Source organism: Phalacrocorax aristotelis, chromosome 3 (genome assembly GCF_949628215.1).
Source record: "Phalacrocorax aristotelis chromosome 3, bGulAri2.1, whole genome shotgun sequence".
Taxonomy (NCBI): Eukaryota; Metazoa; Chordata; class Aves; order Suliformes; family Phalacrocoracidae; genus Phalacrocorax; species Phalacrocorax aristotelis.
The window spans coordinates 14,190,198-14,210,135 of NC_134278.1; the positions used below are offsets into that span (position 1 = coordinate 14,190,198).

The 19,938-nt window shown below is 38.3% G+C and overlaps 1 protein-coding gene across 1 annotated transcript in view; it reads left to right on the forward strand.

The window, feature by feature from the left end:
• Nucleotides 1–19,938, forward strand: part of NBAS (NBAS subunit of NRZ tethering complex) — a 188,265-nt gene that overhangs the window by 81,999 nt on the left and 86,328 nt on the right. The window contains exons 36-40 of the mRNA XM_075086782.1: nucleotides 3,650–3,814; nucleotides 4,409–4,522; nucleotides 4,770–4,893; nucleotides 11,409–11,485; nucleotides 12,022–12,159. Of these exons, the coding sequence (XP_074942883.1) occupies nucleotides 3,650–3,814; nucleotides 4,409–4,522; nucleotides 4,770–4,893; nucleotides 11,409–11,485; nucleotides 12,022–12,159 (618 nt within the window). The remainder of the gene's footprint in view (nucleotides 1–3,649; nucleotides 3,815–4,408; nucleotides 4,523–4,769; nucleotides 4,894–11,408; nucleotides 11,486–12,021; nucleotides 12,160–19,938) is intronic.

Sequence of the window (19,938 nt, forward strand, 5' to 3'; positions counted from 1 at the left end):
CTGGGAAAAGACAGCATCTTTAAAAACATTAAAGTGGTATGTCATGCATTTTTATTACTGCTGGTTAGAAATGATTAGGGACTGCTGTATTTATGTAGCATGCACTGGGAACTCTTCCACTTGGAGTCATTGGAACCTTAGGGCAAAAATAGTGCTTCAGCTGCTGTTCCAAATAGTTTTGATATTTTTTAAAAATTAATTTTATTTTTTACTTCGCAATTAACGAGCTGTGTTTTGTGGGTTAGTAACTGTACTGGTTTTAATTCTGTAATAACTAAATTAGAATTCTTCTTACAGGAAGAGGTAGCTTTAATTCCTGAAGGAATCGTGTTCATTTACAGTGACCTGAACTCTTACACAGAGGAGAAAAATCTCAACATGGAACTCTATATTTGCACTATTCAAATTCCTGTCATAGTCATTGGAGATCCAGTCAATGGCGCATAGAGAATGCATGCAGTTGATCAGCCATTAGGTGCTTGATTCAGTTACTTATATCATAGATATCAATTATTTGAGATGCTCTAAGTTATCCTCCTGTCCTTTAGCTACTGACCCAAAAAGTGTTCGTCCTCTGTCAGATCTACAAATGTCAAGCAGATATCATATCTTATTTACTGCTATATATCTCAGACAGTCATCAAAGCCTGGGTAAGCAGCTGAATCAAAGGCATTGTGTATGCTTAAGGCTGGGTTACTTTTTGTGGTTCCAGTGACATTATAGCTCTCATAAGAGCTTAAACGTCCAGTCACACCTGATTTTTAGTGTTGTCATCTTCAGCTGAATCTTCTCCATAGTCTAGGGGCTGGTTTATCTTTGCAGGACTATAGTTTTCAATTAGACTGGTTCATTGGTTAGCGTTAGGTTTATGGTTGGATTTGATCCAACCTGAATGATTCTGTGATTAGCTGTAACATCCATTACAAAAAGAAAACAAATAACCCCAAACCAAACCCCTCCAAGTCACAAAACATAAATGTAGAAAAAACATGAATAGTTATGTAAAAGACACTATTTTAAATTCTGGTTTTCCAGTGGGAACACCAAAAAGGGAAAAAGAAAAAGGGAAACTAATACCTGATGTTCCATCTTCTGGACAGAATCTGTTCCACCTCGCTCTGTTCCTTCATATTCATAATGCATAATGACTCTTCTTGCATAAAGTGCATACAGTGTGTGGTTTTTGCATCTTTTGATACTTGTGCCTTGACTAATTGTCATTAAAGACCAAAACAAAAATCTGTTGCAGGTGTTCTAATTTATCTCTCTTCTGAGAGTTATTTAAAAAATAGTGTGCTTTGTTATTTGTTCCTTCCATTAGACTGCTTGAAATTATATATATGTGTGTGTATGAGCCTATGTGGATATATAAATATTTTTGCTGTTATTTTAGAATATCTTGGTAATTGAGAATTTGTTAGTTCACTTTTTTACATCAATTTAGATTCATACAAATTTTTAAACTACTAATTTAGGATTAATAAGTTATTTTGTTTTTAATCGGAAGTGCTTATTTTTATAAAAAGATACATGGAAAAAATAATATAAGAAAATAATTTTCCCCAAACACCCTTCAAAACCTCCGAACTGTAACTGAAGATACAATTAAAGAATACAATTAAAGCTGTATTCTTAAAATGAGACCTCCAGCAATCTTCAAGAAGTCATTTATTTTATGAGAGATTGATTCAGGATATCAAAAAGTTATAGCTTGAAAGTGTTTCTATTGCAGGTACAGAGAGGAATGACTTTTCTGAAAACAATTCTTATTTGTGTAGAAAAGACTCTAATTACTCATAAGAGTTGAAATTCTCTCTAGAAAAAAATCAGTAGACTTTATCTGATAGCGGTAGAGCTATAGAGGCATGCACACCAGCATACAAGTTAGCCCACTAGTTTTCACACGACTGAAGGAGCTTTATTTAAAAAAATATATTTTGCTCAAATGAAGTTGAGAGGTTTGGGATGGGGGAGTTTTTTTTTTCTGGTTCTGTTTTGTTTTGGTTTTGTTTTATTTTCTTTGCATGAAGAATCAGGTGTGCTGTACCATCTGCTTGAAGGTGGAGACAGAGAAATCAGTATTCTGTATAAAATATTTAAAATAAATTACAAAAAGCTTTTGTACAATAAATCACAAGAGTGGTCTATTTAAAAAACACACAAACAAGGAATTCTTCACCCCACCAAGCCACCAGGCCTAGGATTTTCTGTTGCTTTTTACTTTCCAGAGGATTAAAAATTCTGACTTGATGTACTTGGCGTGCTCTTTCTTCACTTGGTGAAGTAAAAGCTGAAATTCCCAGTTTAGCCATTCAGTTAGTGGTGCATCTGCGAAATGGAGAATATCATTTCAGAAAAGATGGAAAAAAGATGTTGAAGCCTTAATGGAAAGGATTTAAGATGGACTTGCTACTTCAGTAGTCAGCTTGAGGCAGTGATTTACTGCATACTATACTAAAAGGTACTAAAAATAAGTTCGTCTACAGTGAAACTCTGCCTTACTGAAGCTAACGTGATCTGTCACTGACTTTACAGTGGGACATAACTGACTTGAGCATAGTTTGGCATCCTTTTTCTCTCACGTCTGAAATTTTGTCATGAGTTAGTTGTAAACTAATACCTCCCATTCAGTTATGCAGGTAGAATTTTTCTATTTCCGTACACTTCAGTGTATGGGGAAATCAATAATAGAGTTGTTAGGGAGAGACATTGGATATAAAGCTGTTGAAGTTTGCTGTATGGAGGAAAATATTTTCTGTTGCTGAAGACTGTGTTTACATTAGCATGCTAATAGTGTATTTGCCTAATTTGTAAGCTGTGTAAAGTATGCAGTTAACAAACCTTTCAGGGCTAGAATAGCACAGATCAACCTACATGGGTGTATTTTAAATGCTTTACATGGGGAAGAGCTGGTGCAGAAAGCTCCACTTGTGGAACATGTCTTCTACTTACAAGAATTCACTTACATGTGAGTTTAGTGCGACTGAGTGAAGATGTTTTGCAGGAAAATGTGTAGATGTATACATGCATGTATTACAGAAGCAGTTTGGGATTGAGAATAGGCTGGGGTCTCAATTCTTCTTTGCAGTCTTTTAGGCTTGATGTATGTGGTACCTTGTAAGTCCCAACTGCAGAATTTCAAATCTTGATGATACTATTTCAGTTGGTGTGGAGATGAATGTTTACATCTCTTTACCATTTCCCCTACTGAGAATTCAGCTTAATGCTACCTCTGTACAAGTACAAGATTGTCTCTACTATCGGCTTTCTTGAATTATTGAACATTAATTTTAGCATGCTCAATCCTCTCATTTGTACAGAGGTCATTACTTGAACAGAAGCATTCAACAATAATGTAAAACATTACCCTTAAACTTTGGAATTAAAAACGGCTGGTGATTGTGGAAACAAGGTTATAGTTGAATAAGGGGCAAAACATGCTGTTGATCACGCTCCTCACTTCAGATTGAAACTTTTAAATCACTTTTAACTTACCTTTTGTTTTTGACAGCTGTTGCTTAAATTAATAATCATTAAAATATGTTATTAACATAGTGTGCTTTATCTCTAATGCGTTTGGCTTTAGGTCATTAGCCTGTTTAAAGCATGTGTCTAACGCTTGCCATTGTGTGTTGGATATGCTCACAGGATGAAACCAGCGTCTCTAGCCAGTCTGCTGATTTGTTGTACTGGACGACATCAAAAACCATGAAGGTGTTGTCTAACACAACTATGACTACAAAAGCCATGCTGCATGCTGTCAGTGATGGACAGTGGTGGAAGAGATCATTAACTTATCTTCGACCATTACATGTAAGGGATTGCTGATGTGTCTGCAGACGTTTACGCACTCAATACATTAGTATAAAAGCTGGGCTCCTTTATAGGTATCTGATAACTGAAGACCTCAAACTGATAAATGAACTAGAGACATCAAGGGATTGTTTGCAAGCAAATTCCAATGAAAGAAGGGGTCTAAAGCTGTTCCCTTTTCTTGTTTTCTAATCTGTTTTCTCCTGCTTTTTTAGCATAGTGTGGGAAAGCATAGTTGAAATTGCAGAACTTCAGGGAAGAAAGCATGGTGAAGTCCACTCTTTAAATACTGTCATTTTATACTCAAAGCTGTTCTTTTTCAGATTCTCTTTTCCACCTTTTCTGTTTCAGTGGATTTTCTATAATGTGTTTTTATACCAGTTTCTCTGATACCACTTTTGAGCATGATTCTCTTTCTTTTAAGAGTACTGGACCTCGTTCAGCATTGGTTTCTATAAGATGACTCCTACCTTTCTCTCCTCGGAATTTAATGATATTTTCATTTACAGTTAATTCCGTTCTGAACAGCAGTTATAAGCTTTTTAATGAGCATTTTTTTTTGTGACTAGGTTCAACTATACTTATTTTTTCCAGGGCCAAGAATTTGGAGATGTATTAAAAAGTGGGCCTGGAGAAAATGCCACTGTGGAAAAACAAGGCTGTCATCCGTTTTATGAGTCTCTAATTGCTGATCCATATGTCGCAGAAGTAAGTGTCAGTTACAGAATTCTGAAGTATAAATTTTTTAGTGAGATCTTATAATTAAGTAATAATATGGATTTTGGATTATTTGTGTGACTTGAAATTTTGTGCAATAGTAGGAAAAAAATCCAGAATTAAGCAGAAAAGAAAGCAAATGCAGGAACCAAGGCAGATAATAGCATCTGATGTGAGTGAGCTAAATATAACTGCCGGGTGTAGTGTGCATGCGTCAGTTACCTTATTTTACTTTTAGTCTGAAATCAGCTATGGCACGTACCAGAACAATTCTTCAGAAAGCTTTGCAGAAGTATTGCTGAGAACAGAGAAACTGACAGAAACAAAGAGCAAAGGAAAAGACCTACTTCCAACTACAGAAGGTATGGCTGTGCGTGTATATTCACTCCCCTATTTGCTATATACACTAAATATAGGAGAATCTATGGATGGGTTTCAATATGGAGAATTGCACACAATGATTTGAAGTATTGTCTGGGTATTTTGTATGAGTTGTGATCCAGTTCAACATCTTACCTTGGTAAGTAGTCTCGATAGAAGTAGCTGCAGAGTTTTCAAGAGAAAGTTGTATTTTTACAATCAGTTTCTCAGTAAAGACTAGAAATCTGAAATCCAAAAGTTGGCTTTAAATAAGCAGAAACTGATATTTGGGGGCTGACAAAGAAATGAACATTGCAGGGCGGGGAGGGGAATTTTTGAAGATTTTCTGAATGCTACCATGTACAGATATTTAAATGGAAATTTGCAACCCAGTGTTAATGTTAGTTGTATGTGTGCCTGTGTATTCTCATGTTCAGATACTGTGCCATTGTGTATTCAGCTTTCAGTATTGCAGGATCATTACAGTATTTTATTTGCAAATTACTGCTTAACTGCAGCTTCTGGAATCACTAGAACTTTTTGTCTTCTGAAATGTCTACATTTTGTAGGTTATACTTCACAATTTCTTAACTGAAAGTTTCACTTAAAAAAAAAAAAAAGGCAACCCAAAAAAAACCCCAACCAAAACCCAACCACACAGAACCACCTATGATTGTTTCTTTCCTTTGGCTGTCTCCTGCTGGTCTAAGAAATGAACTGTTTAAATATTTACATGCTGTTAGTGTCTTTTGAAGGAAGATACCCGTATTATATTTTATTGCATGGTAAGTTCTGCCATGAAAAATGAGTATATTAAATCACTTGCAATATGAGAAACGTTTGAAGTGAGACTTTCTTCATAAGCCACAGTTTTATTTCAACTGTTTAGTGAAAATCAGCATATTTGTCTTGCAAGTATACGATTCAGTAGTGTGTTATTTCTACAGGTAACCTGTACAGTTGTAACAACACTGTGAATTAGAAAAGGTCAGCAACAGCTTGTACAAATGAGGATAGATTCACATTTTGTTCCTTTCATGCTCTCTTAATGCAAAAATAGTTTAAAATCCCTATTTATGATCTCTTTTCTTGCATGCTGAAAGCCTATAGGCTTCTAGCTCTGATGCCTCTGTTTTAAAGGAGGGGGAGGCAAGGATTACAAGTATTTGTTGCTTTCTTAGGGCAAATGATGTTAGTAGGCAGATCTTTGGTAATATTTCCTGCTCCAACTTGAGTAATTGGAACTGGTGGTTTACAATTCAGTGGCTGCCTTTGAGATGGAAATTTCAGTTTTGGGGACATTTTTCTTGAAGAAAAGAAATTTTAGATTCCAGCTTTAGTTTCTGAGCCTCTATCTTCCTCCTCTTAAGTTTGCAGACTCCTCTGTTTTTGCCATTTTAATACTTCTGTTCTCTTCCACTACTCCTGTTCTATAGTCAGTCTGAATTTGACTTATGAGTCTGTCTGACTGTGCTATGGAGCTGAGGGTTCTGTGTTTTCATCTGGAAAACTGAACTATATTTATTCTGTACTTAGCAATCCTGCTGTATGACACCTTTTGGTAGTGAGTAGGCAGCGTTCTTACACCTAAGTGTAATGTAGCTTTCTGTAAATGAATGGATTGGTAATCTGCTAATTTTAATGCATTTAGCTCTGGATTAACAGTATTGAATCCCATATCTTTCCTTTTCTTAATGCTTTGCTTTATCAGTTCCCGTGAAAGTCCTTATGGTTTAGCCCCAGTCAGCAACCAAGCACCACACAGCTGCTCGCTCACTCCCCGCTGGTGGGACGGGGGAGAGAATTGGAAGAGTAAAAGTGAGGAAACTCCTGGGTTGAGAGAAAGACAGTTTAATAGGTAAAGCAAAATCCATGCACACAAGCAAAGCAAAACAAGGAATTCATTCACTGCTTTCCATGGGCAGGCAGGGGTTCAGCCATCCCCAGGGAAGCAGGGCTCCATCACAGGTAACAGTTACTTGGGAAAACGAATGCCATCACTCCAAACATCACCCCCTTCCTCCTTCTTCCCCAGCTTTATATACTGAGCATGACGTCATACGGTGTGGGACATCCCGTTGTTCAGTTGGGGTCAGCTGTCCTGGCTGTGCCCCCTCCCAGCTCCTTGTGCACCCAGCAGAGCGCGGGGAGCTGAAAGAGTCCTTGACCAGTGTAAGGGCTACTTAGCAACAACTAAAAAACAGTGGTGATAATGCAGAGATGTTTAGCACAAATCTAAAACACAGCCCCATGCTGGCTACTATGAAGAAAATTACATCTATCCCAGCTGAAACCAGGGCAGTCAGTTAACATTTTCAGGATTGTGGAGCTTTGAAAATATGCATATTCAGTGCTTTTCCCGTATTTACAGGCTTACAGTAAGGTGGGAGGATTTTGCCATATGAAACTTGAGTGCTGATATGAGTTATTAGCTTCCATACTAGTAACTAACAAATATAGCAGATTTCACTTGATTTTTCTGAGAGGTTTGAATCCCATTTTTTTCTTCTAGTTGTCTTCTAGGACAGCTACAGCAGCAGGTTTCAGCTCTGTTAGAAGAACTGACAAACCTGGAAGAAGACGCAGTTTAGAAAATAAACCTTCGTTGTACTTAGCATATTTTCTTAGGAGAAGTTGTAGTATGCATCAAACTCTGTTTCTGTTACTATAGCAGCATCATGTTCCTGGTGTGAGGGAATGGCAAAACGCTTTCCCTATAGGCAGCGTGCATGATAAAACTCAAGATGACGTTTGCTGCTTCTTTTGTGGATTTGATAGGGTCACTGGCCTTGGACTTTGACTTCTCGTGTACTTTCTGTGTGGATGTAGATGGTAGACTGAGCATTTTTTGGTGAAGTGGTAGCACCTATCGCTTTGGGTCCAGTAAAATGCCCTTTCCTCAGTTGCAGCATAAGTGCATCCAGACTTAGCATGGCCAAGGCAGTGTTGTGCATCTCTGTTTAACTGTAGTTGTCTTTCTTCATAGCCCTGAGGGATTCGGTGGGGAGTTTGAAGATGAGATCTGAATGGGAAGTTGCTACAGGTTATGGCTGCATTTCATTGTAACCGGACTAGGTAATAAACTCGTAGTAAACACAAGAAAGTCAGTGATGCCTATTAATCCTCACGGATTTTAGAACAAAGAATAGGTTGATGTTTGCCATGATTCTGTAAATTCTTGCAGATATGGTGGTTTAACTGCAATATATACTTCTAATGTAGTGAGTTTTTATTACATGCTAAATGAACAATTGAAGACTCGAAGCAGTTTTTGCATTTCTTTGCAGAAGAAAAAAAACATGGTGTCATGGTTTTAGCTGGGATAGACTTAATTTTCTTCACTCTAGCTGGTATAGTGCTGTGCTTTGAACTTAGCATGGAAAAAAATGTTGAGATAACACAGATGTTTTGGCTGTTGCTGGGTAGCGCTTGTACTAGCCAAGGGCTTTTCCAGCTTCCCATGCTCTGCTGGGTGCGCAAGTAGCCAGGAGGGGAGGGGGCACAGCTAAGAGAGAGGGTTCAAACTGGCCAAAGGGATATTCCATATCATGTAACGTCATGCCCAGTATGTTACCTGGGAGGGGCTGGCCGGGGGAGGGAGGCAGCAATAACGGCTTGGGGACGGGCAGCGTCGGTCAGCGGGTGGTGAGCGGCTGTATCGTTTGTGCTTCTGTGGTTTTTTTTTTTTTCTTTTTTTCCCTTTCCCTTCCTTTTCCATTTTATTATTTTAACATTGTTGTCATTATCATGATTATTATTATAATTATTATTTTATTGTAATCATTAAACTGTGCTTATCTCAACCCACAAGTTCTTTTGCTCGTCTGATTCTCTTCCCCATCCCACAGGGGTGGGGGGGGAGTGAGTGAGCGGCTGCGTGGTGTTCAGTTGCCAGCTGAGGCTGAACCATGACACATGGGAAAAGAGTTGAAACTTCCTAAGTATTGATAAATTCCAGTTTTCAGAAATAAACCATTTTCTCCCCTACTTTACCTTCCAAACAGGCTTATCTACACACAAGCACACGGAAAATTTGTATTTATTGAAACAATACAGGGTGTTTTTTTTTCCTCAGAAGGGATGACAGTGGAGGCAGGTTTGTCTTCTTAAGTACATTCTGGCAACTGGGATACTCAGCATTTGGAGTGCTGTGTCCAGGTCTGGGCCCCCCAGTTGAAGAAGGACAGGGAACTGCTTGAGCGAGTCCAGTGGAGAGCTACCAAGGTGACCAGGGGCTGGAGCATCTCCCTTATGAGGAAAGGCTGAGAGACTTGGGTTTGTTCAGCCTGAGGGGTGATCTCATCAATGCTTATAAATATCTGAAGGGTGGGTGTCAAGAGGATGGGGCCAGGCTCTTTTCAATGGTGCCCAACGACAGGACAAGGGGCAATGGGCACAAGTTGGAACACAGGGAGTTCCAGCTAAACATGAGGAAAAACTTCTTTCCTGTGCGGGTGCCAGAGCAGCGGCACAGGCTGCCCAGGGAGGGTGTGGAGTCCCTTCCCTGGAGACATTCAAAACCTGCCTGGACGCGTTCCTGTGCCCCCTGCTCTAGGTGTGCCTGCTCAAGCAGGGGGGTTGGACAAGATGATCTCCAGAGGTCCCTTCCAACCCCTACTATTCTGTGATTCTTTGTCTTGATCTTCATGAAAGAGTATGAATCAAATAATATTGTTTTCTGGCCTTGTGTTGGTGCTGTGTTCTTTGTCGTGATTGCTATCTGAAGGGCGAAGATAAATTTTTGCTAGTGTGGCAGTTGTCATGTTGGGGGATATTAAGCTGGAAGAGAACCCACAATTTATTATCTATTCCCATGGCTTTGCAATCATTAATTTTCCAGAGGAAGGGAGAAAATAACAGAAGCCCATTCTTCTTTCCCTCCTCCCAGTTTTTCTGTTCAGCTAGAGGTGGTTGTAAGAACATATAAAGTTAACTTTTGCTTGTGCTTAGAGTAGGAGATAGCAATTTTGCAAACTAATTATGATTTTCATATTAGAAAATTCTAGAGTTCTATTACCTTTGCTTGGACAGCATACAAGTTATTTACCAGGAACAAGCTGTCAGCAGCAAGAAACTTTTGGTAAAAGTTCTTTGAAGCATAGAGTATAGGTGCTGTTGGACAGACTGTATTTGCAGTAACTGGGACACATTGCCATGCATACAGCCTCTGTGATGACTTGTCACACAAATTCAGTTTACGTATCAGGCTGAAGGCTAGCATGTAAATTCACTTCAGCTGATGGGAAATTAATGGTAATCTGGAAATTATAATTGGTCATTCAAACCTTTTATAAATCATTCTTTGGAAAAAAAGAATTCACTGGAGGGCTGTGTGTGTAAAGGAACCAGGTTTCTTGCCAGTGTGCCCTCAAGAGTAGTTTTGTAATGTGGGAATATAGGTAGTTGAGACTTCCTTAAAGTAAACAAAGAGCTAAGTTGCTGGAAGATGGCTTCTGCTGATAGGACTACAGTAGTAATATAACCTGTAAAAAAAGAAAAACATAATGTTATTTTCCTGGCATACTTACAACTCCTTATGCAATTTCTGGTCCAGGTTTCATAAGACTTTTGAAGTCGTCCCTGGAACTAATAACAGATATTCTCTACCCCCAAAACTGAATATTTAGTGTATCACGAGAAATCGCTATTCTGTAATTGTTTGTTGGAACTTCTGTAGCAACCACAGTGATACTTGACTTTAGTACACAAGAAGATAATTGCATGAAGGAGATATCCTGTTAATAATTAAAAAATCTTGTGTGCTTACATTGTGTCTGTGTATTGGTTCTCCTATTTCTGTAATGTAAACTACAGTGGTTTTTTTTAAACAAAAATCCAAGTTTGGTGTCTGTAATGTAGGAAAAGCAGGTAATTTTTGTATCAGTTTTTCTAGAAGCGTATATTTTTATAATCAGAATAATTATTCTTTGATGGGTTAATTTCGACTATGTCATTGTGCTGATAGTTCTGTTTGCAGTATATGGCAGGACCTGGTTTTAGTGTTTCACTGATGTTGTTTAAAATTTCATATGACGCTTGTAGTGCCTTTTTAAAATATATTTAAGATGGAAGTTTTAAGTATTATTTGTTGTGTTCTGTGGTAAGTGAATTAGAGCTCAGGCTTGAAGAGAAGGCATCTTGTACTGTTCCTCTGGTTGGTATCTTCAGATGCTTACAACATTACATTGCTGCCTTGATTTTACAAGCAAAAGATTTACTTGTAAATCAGTACTGGTGATATTTTAGTAACTTTGTTTAGCATCTGTTACTGCATAGTCTCATTCTTGTTTGGTTAATGCATCAAACGCTTTGCCTGGAAGTCAAGGTAAAGCTGTGCTGCAGTTTAATTACATATTATCTGTTCCTGGATTGCACTGATAAGTGTTTAATTATGTATAGACTGCTTCAAGCTAGTGTCTAATAAAATACGGTTACACTGAAAACATTTCATTTGCTAACTGTCAAGGACAGGTGGGTCAGTAATCAAAGCTTTATTTCTGCTCCCTGTATGTTGCAGTTCTGCTACAACTGGCAAGTGATGCTTTACCGAACGATATGGCCTTGTCTCTCGCCTATCTACTTGCGCTGCCACAGGTGTGTTGACTGTGATTTTGTCTGTATGTCTTTGCCAGGAAAGACTATTCACGCCATTTCAAAATTCCATAAGAAAATACAATTTCCTTAGGGTTTTAAAATATAAGTCTTTGAATTCATTTAAATAGACATTTTTATAGATTGGGCTGGTGCATTTAAAAAAAACTCTGAACAAATGCTGTTGGACTGGTTTATGAGCGTGGCACTGGCGAAAAGACAGATCTTATTTAAAATAGTAGTTGGACCACCTGACTGACAGTTCTAACGTAGCTCAAAAATATGATTAATAACTTTGTGGTATGGAAGCAGCAAAACTGTAGCTGGAAAATCATTTTGGTTAGGTGTTTGTGTAAGGGGGGAGAAATGTCATAATATAGAATTATCTTTGTGTGTAGCTTACTGATGTACTTCTGTGCCAGAAAAACATAGTCAGAGCTATATCTAAATCACAGAAAGTAGATTTTTAGAAAGTTTGCGTGCCTAATGTTGTATGCTTTCTTATTCTTTCATCTAAATTAATGGTGTCTTTCTCCTAGGTGGTAGATGCCAACAAATGCTTTGAAAAGCAATTACATTCTGCGTTATCTCTCCGGCTGGCAAGTTATTACTATAGTCTGCAGATCTATGCTCGTTTGGCACCATGTTTCAAGGACAAATGCCACCCTCTCTACAGGGTTAGTACTCTTTCTTTTTAAAACCATATTCATTAACATGTAGCATTAAAGCTCTTCTAAATATCCAGTACGTGAGTTAAGCTTGTTACAGAGCTGATCTGACTTACACTGTGAGCAGCCTGCTAAGTTATGTATAATTATTCTTCTACAGTGCTGTAAACAGACAAGTACTTCACAATTTGAGGAAGAGTTTTTGAAGCAGAATATCAAGTGCTATAGGTAATAGCACTATCAGTCTTCAAAGTAGCTTATAAACACTGAGCAGTAATTAGCATAGCCTATGCCATCATCTTGCAATGCTGATACAATGTAGTACTTCCTAGGAAGAGTCAAGTGTCCATTTAAATAAGGGTGCAATACAAAGCATTTTCCATAGACTTCACTGAGGTATGTTGTTTTGTATTTTAGTTTACATATGGTGTTTTGAAAGTTAATTCTCATTCATTGGTGAGGTTTTTTTATTTCCTTTGCCAAGTGTCTGTTTTTGAAATGGTACAGCTTTCCTTCTTATTCATCGCCTGTGATTAAACTAGTTACATGGTACACGCCGAAGTAAATTGAGGAGGTGACATACCAAAGTTTAGTAAGGCACCAATTGCCATTCCTGCTAAGGTACCTGAGGAAAAGCTCTGCTTTACCACTCCAAGAGAGCCTTTCTGAATTTACACCAGTTCTTTTCCTCCTGTACAGAAGCTCTCTAGACTGTTTGGTTTTCAACCTAGCTCTGCATTACAGCTAAAAGAACACTTCCGGTCACAAGTTCTTTGAAAAGAAAGACTGCTGATCACCGCTGTGGCTTGAGAGGAGATTTTTTCCCATGTTCAGAATGACTCCCGATTTATAGAGGAAAGCCTGTTTTGGTGTTCGCCCAGTTCTGCATTTAGGCAGCCTTTCATGTTCCTGCTGGGATTTGCATTCAGCCATCTTCTGTTTAGAAGCTAAAGGAAGACTTGGCCCACAACTGAAATTTGTGGGGCTTGCAAAATATGCTGGTTTAAGGAATGCATTCATATTTGTTAAATAGCTTTCTTTGAGCCTAGGTCCGCCAACTGCAAGACACCTTTGCTGAAAAAAAGAGATTTTTTTTTTTAGTTTAGCTTTTTTAGACTATCTTATTTTCTAGAAAGAGCTATTAAGCCTTTTGAAAGGGTAAGTCATAAGAATGAGGACAGGTGTTAGATTCAACTATTTCTACACCAGTTGCCATTTAATAAGCAAAGTCTTATCAATAGTGCCATGTAGTTTTATCTCTTACTGATCAGATCTTTGGCTAAATTTTTTGTTCCATCTTGGTAAAATACTGTATGTGACTCATAAGTAGTGGATTCTAAGTTGTTAAAAAGAATATGTACTATGTTTAAGTACTACTCTTAAACAGTAGCTTTTGAAAACAGCTGTATGAGAAGAATCTGAGTGAACAGCATGCCAAGAAGCGGGGGGAACAACACAGGAGAATATGTTAACTGTTACTAATTCCAAGGAGTGATCCAGTGAGGGAGCATCACTGAAGTAAAAAAGAAGAAATAGAAACATCCTTTTGAGCAAAATAAGTGTTAGGCTTTTTTGGTTGTGGTTTTCTTTTTGATTGGTTGGTTGTTTTGGTGTTTTTTTTTTTTGTGTGTGTGTTTGTTGTTTTTTTTTTCTCCACAAAAAATCCCCAGACTTAAATGCTCAGTTTCCACTGCAAAACAGCCATTTGTTTAAATGTACATCTTAGATGCTGTTAATAAAGAATGGCTCTGCGTCCAAGCTGCTTTCCTTAATGCCATACCAGTTGCTATCCATAGGAATAGATATAGCCACGGTTTTTATTTTTGTGTTTCCTAAGAACTCGGGGGGGGTGGTGGTGGTGGTGCGGGTGGAATTGAACTTAAACTTTTGTGGTGCAAACTTTTGTGAAAATGATAAACTCAGCTGTTAGATGTCATTCCATAGTAGATTGTCTTCCAGCTCTGGTGTCTGGCATCACCTGTTCTTTTCTCCTTCTGACTGTTTCTCAAAACAGAAATGTGTCCTTACGTCCTTTAACTGTATAATTCAAAGCTATGCACTATTCTTAGAAGATAACTGAGTGCATTTTTTGTGGATGAACATGTATAACTAATCCTTTTCCGACCCCCCACCCTCCACCCCCGTTCTAAACTTTTACATATTCAGTAAAGATCTAAATCAGCCACATGCTTAGGAGGTGACCCTCAAGATCATAGAACATATATTTCTGTTTAACGTGCATCTTAGTCACAGTAAGTGTGATTTTTCTCTTGTCCATTGAATTAAGTATCCTGTCTGAAAACTCAAGCTGAGTTTATAGGCAGCTGTATAGAAGCATGGAGAAGTCTAGACTTCCTATGTCTACTTTAAAATAACATTGTATAAATTTTTCAAAACTGTGCATGAGTACCTCTGGCATAATGGGAGAAATGTTCTCAGAATGAAAATTACAATTATAAGGATAATGTAGAATATGGGGGAGAGTTTCTCTTCCACTGGCTAACACAGACTTCTAGGACTTACTAGTTAGTAAAGAAAGAGATTTTGAAGGAATGATTTGGTGTATTTGATGAAGGCTGGATTTTTTTTTTTACTGTGACATGAAATACTGACAGCTAATATCTGTGCATCAAAAGAGAATCATAAATTGCCAGAAATTCTCATTAACTTCTTATACTGTTGGTGTCCAGAAGGAAATCAGCTTGATAATTTCAATTTCTGATGAAGTTACTACTTTGCTTTAAGGAGAAACAAAGGGATTGGGGTGTAAAGTATTGCTTTAGTTTTATACCCAAGACAATCTTGAATTTTCCTGTTATTTTAATGATGTAAAAATAATAGTTATAGTTTAGGGCATCTGAGCAATATTAGTTTCTTACCTTGAGGAAGATGTAAAAGGAGCTCTTCAACCAGATAAAACCACAGGTAAAGGTCTGTAAGAATAATGCCAGACAGAAGGGAAAAAGAGTTCTAGAAATGGCCTAGCTGTGGAATGGATTGGTGTGAAGAGACTTCATTACCCTTGGAGAAGCTATTTTTATTTTCGGTTTAAGTCTGTACTGGGCCTGTCAGGGATGAGGCTACCTTTCTTCATAGCAGCCCCTATGGTTTTGTGCTTTGCATTTGTGTCTAGAAGTGTTGCTAACACACCAGTGTTTTGGCTGTTGCTGAACCCTGCTTGCGCAGCATCAAGGCTGTGTCCCCACTGCCGCTTCGAGTCACTGCTCACTACTTCCCCGCCTTGCTGAATGAGAAGAAAAGCCGTACAGCTGAACAAGAAATTTGCTGGATAAACTGTTAACAGCAAAAATTATCTCCTTATTTATCCTATCCTGGTGATCTGATAAGAGACCAGAATAAATGTATCTGGGAGATTGTTTACTCTAGAAGGGAGTAAAAAAGTTTAATTACCCTAAGGTTAATTAATATGTTATGTTCTTGTCCTCATGATGATTATCTAATGCTGAGGTGTTTCTGTGGTTTGGGAGAGGAGTATTTTACTTGCTCGGGGGCAAGCTTTTCCTTGGAGTATCAAGCAACAGTTCTAACAAATACTACTGAGTTGAAGAAGGGAGTGGGAATTTTGCAATTAATAGCAGACGAGGAAAGTTGCTGTTAGCAGAAAATTCTTAAGTTTTTATTTCTTACCTGTTACTTTCATTCGGGAAAAAGAACTCGATTTCTGTCCTTTTGTGCACTGTAACTGGAAATATGTTGAAATGGTAACCTCAGATATTCTTCTTAGTGATGCTTTTGAGGCAGTCTAGACTTGGTGAAGAAGCTGGGAGTTCAGTTCCACAGAGTTAAGTAGCCTGATATAACTGGCTTTTGAGTCACTATGTGAAAGGGTGCGTTTGTACAGTGAACTTGTGCTCTGTGCAATTAACCTGCCTCCCTTTTCTGTTGCTTGCTGCTTAAGGAAGCCTCTATCAATCTCTCTGTAAGAAGCAGAATTAGGTCTGCTTTCACCTCACATAAATTCACTGTCTACAAGGTAGGGTTCTTTTTCCGGTTTCTTTTTGTTTTCTCTGTATCACAACCGCTGTATATTTTAGTTCCTGTGCTGTTTCTCTTTATTCCTGTCATTGCTAGACCATTGTTTCTGCCTATTCACATCTTCCTTCACAGACCGTATTTAGTTACTCCATACTGCCCTCATCACAATGGTATCTGTAGGCTTTATGTGCATGAAGTGACTGTGACAAATGTGTCATGTGTGCCTTATTCTTTCTCATCCCCTTTCCCGTAGGGAGGGAAAAAACCCATGCGGAACAGTTTTTAAATTGTCACACACTGATACGTGTTTATCTTCATTTGCATTAATGAGAGCAAGGTCAAAAGAATAATGCTTTGAACTTGGGACTGAATATGTAGAAGTCTCTGTTGATCTTATGGGAGTTCATTCAGCAGACTTGACCTGGCTTCCAAGGCAGTTCTCTTGCTTATTTGTGTAAGGCTGACAGTAATTATAAATACAGTTATATTAACCCAGAGAAGTAAAACTCTCAGCCATGGTCCTTATGCTACAGCTTTAGGTAATATTCTGAATGTAGGATGTTGAAAATAAAGACTTCATTTGAACTGGAAAGAAAGTCTGTATAAGAAGGCTATACAGGAGGGAGGAGAGAGGCAGATCTGAGAGGCTACCAGATGTATTACCCATGTTGTATGAGGTCTAAGGGTTTTAACCTTATTACATGACACTGTAGTGCTAGAAGTTAAGTCTATGCACGAGGTAATCTCTCATTGGAAATCAAATGATGATCATAAAATGGTTGCATGTTGGTTTGTGTTTGATAATATCCTGTCACATTCCTAGATTATGAAGGTAACTCACTAGATATATAATTTAGATATATAAATTTTTAATCTCAGATTGGATTTGCGTATGTGAAGTTTTACTGGAGTCTATTAACATTGACTGCAATACTGACAAACTGTGTCAGTCTTGGTTCCTGCTATCTCAACATTCAACTTTTTATCCATATCCAGCCCTAAGTCTGTTGTAGATGGTAAAATGGTAGTACGCTTATTGTTGGCTTATGATGGACTTAAACGTGACCTTCCTTACTTTCATTATTATTTTTAGTCCTGATTCAGGCTATTGGCTGCTCTTTGGCCCTTTTTTTGTTTGGTTAGTGATGCTGAAAACTAGCAAATTGCCTTTGACAGTGTAATTTCTCTCCCTTGCTTCACTGTTTGTATTTTCTGTTTTGTGTTCTGTGCCAAGTTCAAGTTTCTTTGCTGGTCTTTAGGTTGCTCCACTTGCTTTTCATGCTGCTTTATATGCCTAGAACTTCTTATTTTTTTTCATACCAGGCTGTTTGCTTGTACATGTTCAGATACTATTACTCATTAATACTTGGGGGAAGAGAAGAGGGAAGTCTATCTCATTTGGTATATCCTTCTATTTCTAAGTTCAGTGTGTATCTGATGATTCCAGAAGGAAAATTGGGAGAGATGAGAGTATAACTCCTTGAATCTAGGCTCTGCTATTCTCTCTTCCTTTTATCTTTCTGCATGTGTGAGGAGTCTGCGACTGAGAGCAGAACAAGGGAGAGGGAGGACAGTGGGGGAAGGCACCATGAATGAGACATTGACTGCTGGACTAAGAACTGATCTTGGGAGAAGTTTTCTTTGGAGTGTTTTTCTATTCTTTTTTTTAAATACTAAAGTAGGCCAGACACTCTAGTCTTGGTAAGTAGCATGACATTTGAATAATTCAGAGAGCTCAGTATCATCAGAAAACTTAAATAATTCATTGCTCATCCCTTCTCCAGGTCACTGATAAGAGATTCTGAATAAAAGTGGTCTTAAAACCTGCCTCTAGAGGACTTGCTGCTGGCTCTCCCCTATCTGAGAAGTGATCATGGAGCTCTCACTTCTCCTTTCACTAGGTTTCAGTTCATAAAAAGACCTTTCTTCCAAACACTTGGCGAGTTAAGTTTCCTGACTGGACTTTGGTGGGGAAACTTGTCAAAGAATTTTGGAAGATCTGTATGTATTTTGCCACAGGTTTCACTTTGTCTGTGTGCTCATCGACACCCTCAGCCCTCCAGCAAGCTAACTAAGTGGATTTCCCTTTGCAGAGGCCATGCTAACTCTTTCCCGCCAGGCTCTGTTAATGCGCGTGCTCAGTGGTCTTATTCTTTGTTACAGAGTCTGCCATCTTACCAGGGGTGGAAATCAGATTTGCTGGTCTGTGGTTCCTGCGATGATCCCCTTGAGATCCATTTGTTAGATGGGACTTGCACTCTGGCACAGCTGGTTTTTATTAGTTTGGTTTTTGTATTCGTTTGTTGGTGCACCTTAGTCTGCCATGTAACATAATGTCACGTTTGTGTTCCTTGAGAACTGAAGGGTGAAAGCCATCTGGTCATGGTGGTGTGTAAGCACATAACTTACCTAACTGGCCTGAGACTTCCTGGGTGTTTGCTTCTAAAATACCTAGCTCTTCTGAGCTCTCTCCCCCACATCTTCAGCAGCAAGGGCTGGCAAGAAGATCTTATTGATTTCCTCTGCTATGGTCTTACCGATGGCTGTCCCTTCACACCTTGTCACCAAGTAATCCTACCACTTCTCTAGATGGCTTCCTGTTTTTGAATGACTTCTCAGAACTTTTTGCTATCAGCTTTACCATTTTTTCTAAGACACTTTCCAGGTACTTTTTTAACCCTTTTAGTTTCCTCTTTGGCCTATCACATTTTGTGGGTTTTCCTCATTGATTTGCTTATTCCTTGGTGATATCTCAACAAATAAACTCCCCTTTTCAAAAAATGAATTAATATCTAAGCTAACAAAAATAAAGAGATCACCAAATGCTACTATGTTCGTAGGCTTAAAACTCATGTAAGCTCTCATGAACTAGCAGTCATTGTGGATGTTTTTGAACATCTTCCATTATGACCCCTGAATTAGTAATCCAGCAATTAGCAACACTGCAATCAGATTGTGGCAGCTACGTTCCTTTTGTTGAGGTGTGTTTGTAGATAAGACAGTGTTTCACATATCCTCATATTTCTTCAGCTCACAACACTACAAAGCATCATCATTCTTAATTGGGACCAAATAATATTCAGGTGACACAGAAAAGCCCTATTAAGTAGTTGTTTGGTTTTCTTTCCCCTCTTCTGGTTTTATTGCTTCAAGATAAATTGTGTTTAAGGAAAACAGATAGTTACAGTGTAGCTTACTTTTATTTCTCAAGGGTTATACAAGCTATTCTGTTAAATCCTACTTTTGAAAGCAGAGCAAGTGTTGTTCTTGAGCCAGCTGTTCAGAAATACTCTTTTAGAAAGGAGGATCTTCAAACCAGCCTTTCATTTCAGGAGAGGTCTGAGGTCTAGCTTGCCTGTGTTCCTCTGGAGACATATTTGTGGCTTTTCATGCAAGGGAGGTAGTTGGGATAAGTACTAATGCTTTCCAACTTGCAAAGGGTTTTGTTCCTCTCTGGGAAATGGTATAAAGGTGACTGACAGCTTTTTGAAGCAGTCTTTCCCTAGTCAATTTGCTTTATCTTTCTTTTGTTTTCCTTTTCTGTGCTCCTGTAACTATTTTCTCCAGTCAGTGAGAAGCATTAATTTTGCAAGCAGCCTGATTTGAAATTTTCTCTAACATACTTCATCTTAGAACACAAAATATTTTAGAAAAATTTTAATCAGTATAGGTAACTTTTCAGACAATGCTGAATTCCCATTGAGTGAGAGGGCTGGCTCCTCCATCTTTTTGGGTTTTGGTGGGGTTTTTAAGTGTTGGTTTTTTCCCTTTCCTTTTTTTTTTTTTTTTTTT